This window comes from Ascaphus truei, chromosome 22 (assembly GCF_040206685.1).
Source record: "Ascaphus truei isolate aAscTru1 chromosome 22, aAscTru1.hap1, whole genome shotgun sequence".
Classification (NCBI taxonomy): Eukaryota; Metazoa; Chordata; class Amphibia; order Anura; family Ascaphidae; genus Ascaphus; species Ascaphus truei.
The window spans coordinates 7,524,402-7,537,438 of NC_134504.1; the positions used below are offsets into that span (position 1 = coordinate 7,524,402).

The window sequence follows — 13,037 nt, forward strand, 5'->3', positions numbered from 1 at the left end:
TTATTAAATCACAATATTCAACGTCCATTCTAATTTACGATTGTGTGGATCTGATATACATTTATCAAAAAGGACAGCAGTTGAAAAGATGGCTGTTGTCCCAAAAAGAAGCACATTTGAGTGGTGCACTCTCAGGCGATTAAAACGTAGCTTTTATTTCTGCAAATATAATATACTGTATATGTACACCAGTAAATTTAACATAAATGTGTGTTTAAAAATCAACATTTAAAAAGACAGTGTGTGAAGTATAATTATTTCTGCTGTGGTAGTGTTATTGTGTATTGATACAAGACCGTTTGGTATTGGGGGATAATACAATGGAATGGTAATGTGCTATAGTGCAAGAAGTGTATACAAGATGGAGATGTAGAATCTATATACTAGATATGAAAGTCACGTAGAGCGTGACGCAGTTCTAACATCGCTGCCAAGTATTACTCCTCAACATTAGTTTAAACTAATCTCCATGTATAGCACTGTATACATCACACACTGTCTTTTTAAATGTTTATTTTTAAACACACAATTATGTTAAATTTACTTGTGTACATATATATTATATTTGCAGAAATAAAAACTACGTTTTAATCGCCTGAGAGTGCACCACTCAAACGTGCTTCTTTTTGGGACAACAGCCATCTTTTCAACTGCTGTCCTTTTTGATAAACCAATATTATCTCAGCACATAGGTAGCACCAGTTGCCTAATCTTGGCAGCATACTCAACCTCAAATACCCATATCAATACATTTGGTGAGCGTTGTGACACCTTCTTTGTTTGATCGATCTGATATAGATACAGTAAAAATGTTAGCGAGTAAAGCGATATTTGCGAGTGAAAAAACGCCGGGTACTTTGTTTTCACCACCTTGTGCCGGGTTAACTCGAGTTTAACGAAGTTTCGTGAAGCTATGGCTAGATCTTCCAAAGAACATTCGACATAAAATTGTGATCTTAGGCCCGTAACATAGTGGGGGTGTGTGCTGCGCCGTGCGCGCGCACAGCAGGGAGCGTGGAGCCGGGCGATAGCGGGGAAGACTCAGAAAAGTAAGTATTCGCGCCGCTACCGCAATGTGTATGTATGTATGTGTGTGTGTATGTATGTGTGTGTGTGTGTGTATGTATGTGTGTGTGTGTGTATGTGTGTGTGTGTGTGTGTACGTATGTATGTGTGTGTGTGTGTATGTGTGTGTGTGTGTGTATGTATGTGTGTATAATATTAATAAATAATTTATTCTCACAGCATATCTTTTATATTTTTGTTTTATATATATATACACACGCACGCACACGCGCGCGCACACACACACACACACACACACACACACACACACACACACACACACACACACACACACACACACACACACACACCTTCCCCATTGACACACACACAGTACCCTTCCAAGCCTGTCGCTCACAGCAGCACGGACTGTACACACAAAAAGTGTGCGTCACGTGCACGAGCGTTCGCACAGGCGCGTTCGCCCACTATATTACGGGCCTTACATAGAAGTCACAATTGGAAAAGTGCTGATTTTTTTTTAATCAGCGAGACCAAATGTGCTAAAACAAAATCTGTGAAGCGGACTCCAAAACCAGTTGGGTTTGACATTTGTTTTGAAATCCCTCGGCTCACCTCTCAAACACTGAGAAAACACGCACAGGTATTCCGCACCTTCTCTGCAATTTTCAGCTGTTTTTAAAGTTGTTTTTTTATCACCAAAGACGTGTTTAATAATGCTGCAATTCTAAGCCTTGCAGCTAAAAGCACAACATCAATGTATATATTATAGTGTACTGTATATACACGGCTTCCGAGAGAGGCCGACACCTAAGCTAAAGTACGTTTTTTATTCTGCATAAATTGCCGTGGCTCTCCCAAGTCTCATCAAAACATTTTCTGGGGGGGTTGGGGGGAAATAGGTATCATTTTGTAAAAGAATAACAAAAAATATTATTATTCACCCTTCATCATTTCAATTTTGCTGCTGCATTCTTCCACCAGGGAAACGTCAGCTCTAGCAAAACTCCTTATAAAAAGAGGCAACGTTGCTCATGTACAATTGTAGAGATCGGGGGTTACCAAGCAGCTTATAGGGGGAAAAAAATGACACAATGGTAGCCATCTTTTGTATGACCCAGAGAAAATGTTTTGACATCTAGATTATTCCAAAACAGGAAGCTATTCAGTGGGGCGGGTTGAATCATTAGTTGTTGGAGGACCTTCTGCACCATTGATGGTACAAACGTGCATTGGAGTTGTTCTCGTCTGCAGTTTGGTGGATGAACAACCTGTTCTTCCACGAAAACCTGCACGTACTGTACGGAAACATTTAAACCATGCAGGAGATAGTCCTCTGTTCAGCAATTATCCACTTTTCCAGCCACGCCCCCCCCCCAAAAAACTACATCGTAAAGAAGGGGTCAGAACATTCTCCATTGTCCCCTTCCCTGCACATGGCTCCCGTATGCTGAATAAACACAAGACAAAACGGTGACCTACTTTGGAAGGGAAAAACAGGTCACATGACAGCGGAGAGAGAGAGAGGGGGTACCATGGAAACAGGAAGAGGAGACGGGCTCGACTTGCTTACTTTATTTTGACCGGAGTGATCGGCCAGCTGAGCTTTGAGCTCGGCGATTTCGGCCTCCAACAGGTGGATGACTTCTTCGTAGTCCATCTCCATGCCGTGCGCCTGCCTCTGGGCCACTTCCGCCAGGTGGATCCTGCCCCGCAGGGCCCTGGTCTCCTCCACGGCAGCTTTGGCTTCCTGAGCGTTCCATAAAAACCAACATTAACAAAACGGCAATCCATGCTGGGTTTTTTTTAATACGTTTTTTTAATATTGAATTGAGGCAGGCGGGTCTCCGAAGCGGAACACAAATGACTTCTGCTCCGGGGGGGGTGACGGGGACACCCTGCTTCCGGAGATACCTCCGTCGGGGGCACCGGCGGTCGCTCCGACAGCTTGCTGAGCTTTAAATATGCCTACAGGAAGCCGTGACGTCAACAGGTTTGGCTTCCTATTTGCCGGCAGGACGCGGAGGCTTTAAACTTTAAAGCCCAGCTAGCTCAGTCGGCGCCCCCCTATGGTGATAAGTATCGCTGGAGGCAGGGGGTCCCCAAAGCTGAAATTAATGGGGTTCAGCTCCAGAGACTTTACTCTATGATGAGAATTGGGGAAGCCCTACGTATGGTATCCCCATTCAAGAGATGGGTTCCACAGGCAATGATATGTGACAACATATACTGTACAGACACATACGTGTAGCTGTATATATTAATTTATATGGCGCTCACAGCGCATTCAGTGCTGGTGACAATACAATATAGGGTATTATATAGGGTATTATATAGGGAATTATAATACAATAAGGGCACCAAACAAAATCAACCAATAGGAAATCAAATCCCTGCCCCGGAGAGATCACAATTAATAAGAAGCTTTAAAGAAGCAATACCCCCTGAAATCTATGTCACTATCTCATATAATGGTAGCATCTTGCCCCCTGAGCATGTCCTGTTTTTAAAAAAAAAAAAAAAACTCTAGTGTACATTTTTTTTTAATTTCTGGATTCTGAGGTTACAGGGATAGGGGCTCCGGGGAGAGCTGCATTTTAACCTCCCAGGCAGCTAATACTTCAAAAAACTTCCATCTCCTGAACGAAGCATCAGATTTCACAATTAAAAACAGCGTTGGATCTATTGAAGCAGCCAAAAAGAAATGACGATCGGGGCGGAATGTAACAGGGGGTCTCCAGAGTTGAACCCCGTTAATTTAAGCTCTGCTAACGGGGCTCAGATAATGTCCGCTTTCAAAGCTCCCGTGTCTTGCGAGCCGATAGGGGGTCCAAAGACCCCTTATAAAGTGTTATAAGCGGATTGCGTTAGAAATAATGTACAATTGTATGCATTGTACAATAAAGTGTTTAGAATACCAATAATGGTGTTGTAAAGTAGTCCTAAATATGAAAATTGGGAGCCACCCTTGCATTGCGCTATAAGCGGATCCGCGTTATAACGGAAAGCGTTATAACGGGGTTGAGCTGTGTATGTATGTATATATATGTATATCTATATAGATATATATATATATATAGATATATACTTAGTTAAGTTATGGTGGGTAAAAAAAGTGACAAAAACCCTCCACAGCAAAGCATATAGCAACTGTAAATATTCCTGTATATTCATTTGCATGTCTTAGACAGGGCTGCAACCCTGCCTGTCACCATTATCCCCCAGCACTTCCACTGCAGCAAGGGATTCTGGGAAATGATATGCAAATGAGCACACAGTGCCACCTTTTGCTTCAAAACCATAAACATGGTTTATAGGGAACCATATTTATGGTAAATACCATCTATATATATATATATATATATATATATATATATATGTATATATATATATATATATTACACACACACCTATATATCTATATATACACACACACACACACACACACACACACACACACACACACACACACACACACACACACACACACACACACACTACGTGTTTTCTCCTGCTAAAGATCCCTCATCAATTAGCGAGAGCTGTAACTAGCCTAAGCCTGTTTGGACGGGCCACCGCAGAATCCCGGCCGCCTGTAACACATTTATTGAGTTTCTGCACGCTGTCTTTTATCTGCTGCCACAATCACGGAAATGTGAGATATTGGATATGCTGGTCAGATTTCATTGTGACCCTCGTTAACACCGTATATTCACTTCAGCTGCTGAAAATGACAACCTGATTGCATTAGAACACACGCGAGTATGAGGTGTTTGAAGTTTATTGATGGAAGCAGAAAGACAGGATGTGCTCAAAGTTTTGATGAGATAGGAGAACAGGGTAAACATGTTTATAGGCTTCTATGCAAGTGCGTAGGGGAGCGCAAAAAGTGCCAGTTTTTTATCCAAAGCGGCGGGTTTTCTAATGAACATCTTGTGAAGTACAAAGGGAAGCATTAACCGTGCGCCACCGGTATGCCCAGATTCTCATTGGTTGTGACTTGTGGGGGTCTATAAATATCAGGACAGTCACCAGCATCCCTGGGGTCAAGGAAAGAAATGTGCCCCCGGGACCTGGGTTTGTGCAGAGGGGAGAGAGGGGGGGGGGGGGGGAGAGAGGGGGGGAGGGGAAGAGAGAGATGGGGGAGAGAGATGGAAGAAGAAAGAAGAAAGAAGGGGGAGAGAGAAGGACGAAACGTAGAGATTTTTGCATGGAGGGGAATGGGGGGAGACTACCTGTTAAAATAATAATAATATATATATATATATATATATATATATATATATATATATATATATATATATATATATATATATATATATATATATATAATACTGAGTTAAGTTATGGTGAGTAAAAAAAGTGACAAAAACCCTCCACAGGAAAGCAAATATGCAAATATAGCTGTATGCTCATCTGCATGTCTTAGGCAGGTCTGCAACCCCAGGTGGGGTTGCAGACCTGCCTATATATATATATATAGTATATATATATATATATATATATATATATATATATATATATAGTGTTCGACAAACCTATACATTTGCTCGCCCCGGGCGAGTGGATTTAACCCCCGGGCGAGTAAATATTGGCCCAAGCAGCACACGTTTGGTACTAGGTGGCGAGTAGATTTTTTTGTCTGGCGAGTAGATTTTTTGGTTATTTGTCAACCACTGTATATATATATAATTAAAAAAAAAATAGATGATACCGTTCTGTGGCTAACGAAATGCTTTTATTTGTGCGAGCTTTCGAGATACACTGATCTCTTCTTCCGGCGATGTTACAATGAATGAAGCAAGCAAAAGCTATACTATAAACAGTGTCTCTTGGAATGTTATCTGTGCTTCTCCTTCCCCCGGTGTGGATGTGTTTTATGGCTGGAGGTGTCAAAAGGTTCCTGAAAGCAAGTGATGAAAGAGTTTGTATGTGTATCAGTGTGAATAAAAATGAATGGAGAGCCCACAGTATATACAGTGCTTAACAAAAGGTGTGTGTGGAGTGGGAGCGGATATAAATGGTGTGGGTGGGTGTGGAAAGGTGAGAGTTAGTAGCACAACTAAAAGTGTGTGTGGATACTATGTGGTCCCTATGTGAAGCTCGGCTAACACGGTACTGATACCTCTACATATATATATATATATATATATATATATATATATATATATATATATATATAGATATATATACAGTGTTCGACAAACCTATACATTTGCTCGCCACGGGCGAGTGGATTTAACCCCGGGCGAGTAAATATTGGCCCAAGCAGCACACGTTTGGTACTAGGTGGCGAGTAGATTTTTTTTGTGTGGCGAGTAGATTTTTTGGTGATTTGTCAACCACTGTGTGTGTGTGTGTGTGTGTGTGTGTGTGTGTGTGTGTGTGTGTGTATATATATATATATCTCTCTCTCTATACTATATATTTGTGAAAGCGTCATATGTTTCTATGTCTGTATGTGTCTCCCTGTGTCCTTCCCTGTGTCCCTAGCGGCAATCCCATTGGACCTTGGGCCAGGCCAATGAGATTGCTCCCTTGGCCCGCCCGCCCCCGCACACCTCTCATTGGCCTGAGGCGGAGTGACGGGCCAACACACACACACACACACACACACACACACACACACACACACACACACACACACACACACACACACACACACACACACACACACCACCCCCCCCTCCCCCACGCTCTCTTTGCGGCTCTCCCCTCACATAGGCCGCTCCCCCAGCTGACCATCCCCGAGAGCGCTCTCCACGGCTCTCACCACCCATAGGCCACTGCCTCACCCGGCGCTCTCCCTCACCCCCCACCCGCTCACCCCCCGCTCTCCCCCCCCGCCCGCTCACCCCGCTCTCCCCCCCACCCCGCTTATCCCCCCCCCCCCCACACACACAGAGCACGCTCTCTGCGGCTCTCCCCTCACACAGGCCGCTCCCCGTCCCCGCGGCCTCTCCTCCGGCTGTCTCCGCCTCTCCTCCGGCTGTCTCCGCCTCTCCCCGCGAGAGGCACAGCACCTCCTCACCGGAGCGTCTCAGCCTCTCCGCGGAGGAGCCCGAGGTGGAGGAGGAGGGCGGCCGGTACCCGCGCGGCCGTGTGCAAGGTGAGTAAACGCAGGGGAATGGGATATAGAACGCGTCCAAGACTCCCCCTGCCCTTTGCCCCCTCCCTGCCCACCCTGCCCCCTGCCCTCCCTCCCCCTGGCCTTTGCCCCCTGCCCTCCCTCCCCCTGCCCTTTGTTCCCTGCCACTCTCCACCTGCCCCTCCTCCCCCTGCCCCCCCAGCCCTTTGCCTCCTGCCCCCCCAGCCCTTTGCCCCCTGCCCTCCCTCCCCCTGCCCTTTGCCCCCTGCCCTCACTCCCCCTGCCCATTGCCCCCTGCTCCCCCAGCCCTTTGCCCCTCACTGCCCTTTGCCCCGCCCCTCCCTGACCTTTGCCCCTCCCTGTCCTTTGCCCCACCCCTCCCTGCCCAACCCGACCCTCCCTGCAAACCCCCCTGCCCCCACCCCCCCGACCCCCTGCCCCCACCCCCCCGCCCTTTGCCCCCCCTCCATCGCCCCCCCGCCCATCCCTGCCCTTTGCCCCCCCCGCCCATTGCCCCCCTGCCCTTCTACGCCCCTTGGCCCCCCCACCCCGCCCTTCGACGCCCCCTCCCCCCCGCCCGGGCAACGCCGGGTATATCAGCATATCACACACACACACACACACAAAGATACAATTCAACTGGCATTCTGCTGATCCGGCTCCGATGCAGAGCAATTTTTAAATGATGTAGCTACTACATTTTGGTACCTCCTAAGGGCCACTTGCCATGACTTAGATTGTAAGCTCTTTGGGGCAGGGATTTCCTTTCCTATTGTCTGATTTTGCTGCGCTTATTGTATTATTATAGTTCCCTGTACTGCATTCTTTGTGAAGCGCAGAGTACACTTTTGGCGTTACATACATATATATATATATATATATATATATATATATAAATATACATACATACATACGGCACTCAGAGGGTTAATGACAGTGTCCTGTCAGCATTTGCTGCGGTGTTTGTGCCGTTACCCGTTCTATACCCCGCTCAGACATGAAGCTCTTCAAAGTTCAAAAAGAGACTCAAGATAGAATGTTTAACCTCCCGAAAAGGGCAGCGACGCATTGCAGAGGAACGCGTATCCAGAGCCGAGGGGAACATGTATGGAATCAGTAGATGGCAGATACAACAGATATGATTAAAAAAAAAAAAAATAAAGTTGGACATCTTTTTAGAAAGGGAAGGTATACAGGGATATAGCAAATAAGTAAACATGGGAAGGATGTGAATCCAGGGAGTAATCTGATTGCCAGTTCTTGGAGTCAGGAAGGGATTTATTTCCCCCCTTATGAGATATCATTGGATGATGTGTCACTGGGGTTTTTGGTTTGCCTTGCTCTGGATCAGGGGCGCGCGAGATTTTCTTGGGGGGGGGGGGGGGCGCAGCGCTTACAAAGGCCCCCGTGCTCTTCCCCAAGGCGTTTAAATTAAATGCCGGGGACCGCGCCAGGCCTCTGTAAGAATCTCTTACCGTGACTCAGGCGACGTGTTGCTATAGTGACGCAGCATCAAATGACGCCGCGGGGTCACGTGACGTCACATGATCCACCATAGCAACGCGGTGTCAAATGATGCAGCGGGTCCCGTGACCCCACAACATCATTTGACGTTGTAGGAAGGGGGCGAACGCGGAGGCAGTGCTGGCAGGGGGGGCGCAGTGCCAAAAGATTGTGCACGACTTAATTAATACTTAATAGCCAACTCTACCTTTTTACAAAGGGGAGGGGGGGCTCTTTCATAACGCATCATTTTCTGATGCGTCATGGGTAAAAAAATGTCCTCATCTCAATGCACAATAATGGTCATTTAAGTTCTCCTTTTCCTCCCATATCGGCCTGTTAGGGGCGGTCAGGTCACCCATGTCAAGAGAAGTGCTCCAGCAAGAGGTCATGGGCAGGCTAAGGGGAAATGTGAGAAGTACGTCTTGGTGGAAAGGGTGGTGGAATTCGTGGATTAGCCTCCGGTAAGGGAATTAGAACAGATTTGGGATAGACAGTCTGTCCTAAACACTGCTGCCAGATTCACTCTGCTCTTTCCGAAATCTGTCTCAGCGCCTCCCCTGCTGAAATCCCTCTCCTGGCTTCCTATCAAATCCCGTATCACACACTCAATTCTCCTCCTCACTTTTAAAGCTTTACACTCTTCTGCTCCTCCTTACATCTCACCCTAATCTCTCACTATACACCCCTCTGCCCCTCCTTACATCTCAGCCCTAATTTCTCGCTAAGCACCATCCCGACTCTTGTGTTCTGGTCAATGATGTCTTCTCTCCACCCCCTTTGTACCTAAAGCCCTCTCCTTCCTTAAACCTTTCTCACTGACTGCCCCGCACCTCTGGAATGCCCTTCCCCTCAATATCCGGCTGATAATTAACACCTCAGACATCAATCTTGGCCCCCTGCAGACACACTTACCAGAACGCCCTCCTACTGGCTCTGTATGTTCTTCCTACCAACAAATTAGATTGTAAGCTCTTCGGAGCAGGGATTCCTTTTCCTAAATGTTACTTTTATGTCTGAAGCACTTATTCCCATTATGTGTTATTTATATGATTGTCACGTATATTACTGCTGTGAAGCGCTATGTACATTAATGGCGCAATATAAAGAGATACATACATACATAGACTTAAGGCTAAATCCTAAATACTGTATAAAAGAAAAACAAGGATCGAATCAGGTCTGAGGTTTTACAGCACATGAGAAAATGAGCAAAGTGGGCGAAGTGGCTCTTATCCGATGTCAAATTCCATGTTTTTAAGTATGATTAATAGTGTAAAATGGCAATGTTACATTAAAAAAAAAAAACACAAGAGCAGCTAATGGCAGATATTTTAGTTTTCAAGCCATTAGGATTTGCTTCTTAAAATAGCATAAAGTGTTTCAATACAAGCAGCTTTTAAATATACACACACACACACAGCTGAACCCCGTTATAACGTAGTGCTCGGGGTCAACATAATGAGACCGCATAATTACCAGGATCGCAAAATGGCTGCCGCGTGAGGACTTACCCAGCATCTGCAGCTCTCTCCCTGCTTCATCAGGCTGCGTCCACGTTCGTGGCGCACATCTCCAAGGTTTTTTTTTTTTTTTAAACATTCAATGCTTTATTGCTAACTAACGGGAAAACACACACACGGATCATGCTATAACGGGGTTGAGCTGTATATATACAGTTGTGTGAAAAAGAAAGTACACCCTCTTTGAATTCTATGATTTTACATACAGTTCTACATGCAGTAGTGGTGTGCATCATGCATAGGATTCCCGCCTCGGTGTATCTCTCGCACTAATATATTATATGCAATATATTACTAAAGTGTGTGTGTGTCTATATGTATGTGTGTATATATATATATATATATAAATATATATATATATATTTATATATATATATATATATATAAATAATGTAACAACGCCAGAAGAAAAGATCAGTGTACCTCGAAAGCTTGCACAAATCAAAGCATTTCGCTAGCCACGGAACCGCATCGTCCATTCGTATATATGTGTATATGTATATGTATGGAAATATTACTGTATGCTCATTTGCATGTCTTAGGCAGGTCTGCACCCCTGCCTTTCACCATTATCACCCAGCACACAGCGCTTCCACTGCAGCAAGGGATTCTGGGAAATAACATGCAAATGAGCATACAGTGCCACCTTTTGCATCAAAACTATTCAACATGGTTCCCTATAGGCTTAAGCTTGCCTAAGTATATATACTTAGATCAGATATAGATATATATATATATATATATATATATATATATATCTCCGGATATACCCACTAGTATGTTCCCTATAAAGGTCAAATTATCAGGAGAAGAGGGTAGACCCCAACCCCAACATGTGTCACATAGTCGGATCCTCGCGCGAGCGAGAGGACAGATCACAGCTGGAAATCTCTTATTCAGCGGTTGCACCTGCAACCAGATTTGCCACGGAACTTTGTAGAGTTAAACCTGACGGGACGGCAATTTATCAAGTCCGATTGGAGGACTACAAAGAACAAGGGTGGCCAAAGCCAGTCAAGGGCCACGTTTTAGGGATATCCCTGCTTCAGCAGAGGTTGCTCAATCAGTAGCCCAGTCAATGACTGAGCCACTTGTGTTGAAGCAGGGATATCCCTAAAACATGGCCTGTTTGTGCCCCTTGAGGACTGGAGTTAACTGGAGGAAAGAATCAATATCTTTGGCAAATATGGCAGCAGCAGAAATGGCTGGATGAGAGATGTCCAGATGTAGGAGCTACACCTACGGAAACCGCTTTTGCAACTACACGAGACTGTAGAACAGCTGAAGTAAGTGCCACACCTATTGGATCTACAGATCTGGCTTATCATATCCTCACAAAAAGATGTGCCTCTAAGCTCTATTTACAGAGATACATACATTGTCTATGTTAGAACATGGAGGGTAAGCTCACCAGAAACCGTGGACTCAACATTAAGACTCGACATAAAGGAACTGCCCATCAAACCGACTATTTCCCCCCAAACGTCTCAGCGTAAGATTTGAATCCTCACTTGTTTGACTTTTTGAAGCTCCTCGGACAATTGACTTTTCTGTTTCTCGGATTCCGTGAGCCGTTCCTGAAGACAGAGAGATGACAAAGGGGGTCAGGCTGGAATTAGCATTCACTCCAAACTGGTGTAGCAGCGACACCAGAAAAGTACTACAGCAACTAACACTATATATATAGGAAACGCCCATCACGCACCGGCCAATATCCCAGGTTTTACATGTCAAAATGGTTAAGTAATTAAAAACGCAGGGCCATTTAATCAGCCATAAATGACACCTTTTGAACCACCAGCCTTTCTTTTCATTTTCACTCTTCATTGTGAACTTCTCCCCTACCTGCCTACGTTGAGAAATACTGATGTCAAAGAATTTATGGTCGGAACTTACTGTATGAAAAAGGCCGGCACTTTCTACAAATTGCCCTCTACACCAGCGGGGTGCGCAAGACTTTTTTGGGGGGGAGCGCGGCTTCCGTGTCCACTAGTCTCCATGACAACCCCACAGTGTCATTTCACGCCCGTTGCCATGGAGACGCGGCGTCAAATGACGCTGTGGATCACGTGACGTCACATGAACGCTGACGCGTCATTTGACGCCACAGGGGGAAAGCAGGGGGGGGGGAGCGCAGCTCAGGATGTTTGCGCACCCCTGCTCTACACAAAAAAAAAAGAGTAGTTGTGTAACCCACAGTTAAAGGGACACTTCAGGTGGCATGTGTTGTTTTTATTTTGGTTATAGTTATAGGATTGAAGCAGGGACCCAGTCTCATGGCTGTGCCCCGCACCTTCTATTTTTGTACAGCTCAACCCCCTTATAACGCTGTGCTTGGGGTCCAAAGAATCACATCGCGTTATAAGCGTATCGCGTTAGAAATAATGTACAATTGTATGCGTTGTACAATAAAGTATTTAAGACACCAATAATTGTGTTGTAAAGTCTTCATAAATACAAAAATTGGGAGCCACGCTTGCATCGCGTTATAAGCGGATTCGCGTTGTAACGGGGTTGAGCTGTATATACACACACACACTATATCAGAGTGTGAGAGTGAATGTTTTGAAGGACCAATACTCTACACATAGAATTCTTCTTCTTGCAAAGTTATTACAATAGTACTACTGTGATTTGCATTTTATGTAGTTCTCTGTGGCAGCAATAAATGCTCATTTTGTGCAGCTAGCTTTTTCTGCTACTTAGCAGGGAAGGTTTACAACTTTCAAACTGCAATTAAGCATCCTAATTAAAACACAGTCCTGTTGCTAGCAGTAAAAAGCTGGCCTCAAAAATTCTACTCTTTACCCCAGAGATTATCTGAACATCGCACGCCACACTGGGTTTCTAAGTCACATTAATAGGTTCACTTGCTACTGAATAAATTGTCTAATTAC

General features: G+C 45.0%; 1 protein-coding gene across 1 annotated transcript in view; it reads right to left on the bottom strand.

The window, feature by feature from the left end:
* The window catches only part of STXBP4 (syntaxin binding protein 4), a 58,229-nt gene that overhangs the window by 34,901 nt on the left and 10,291 nt on the right, over positions 1-13,037 (bottom strand). Inside the window, exons 6-8 of the mRNA XM_075579648.1 lie at positions 11,986-11,989; positions 11,652-11,717; positions 2,600-2,776 (exon numbers count right to left, since the gene is read on the bottom strand). Coding sequence (XP_075435763.1) covers positions 2,600-2,776; positions 11,652-11,717; positions 11,986-11,989 — 247 coding nt within the window. The remainder of the gene's footprint in view (positions 1-2,599; positions 2,777-11,651; positions 11,718-11,985; positions 11,990-13,037) is intronic.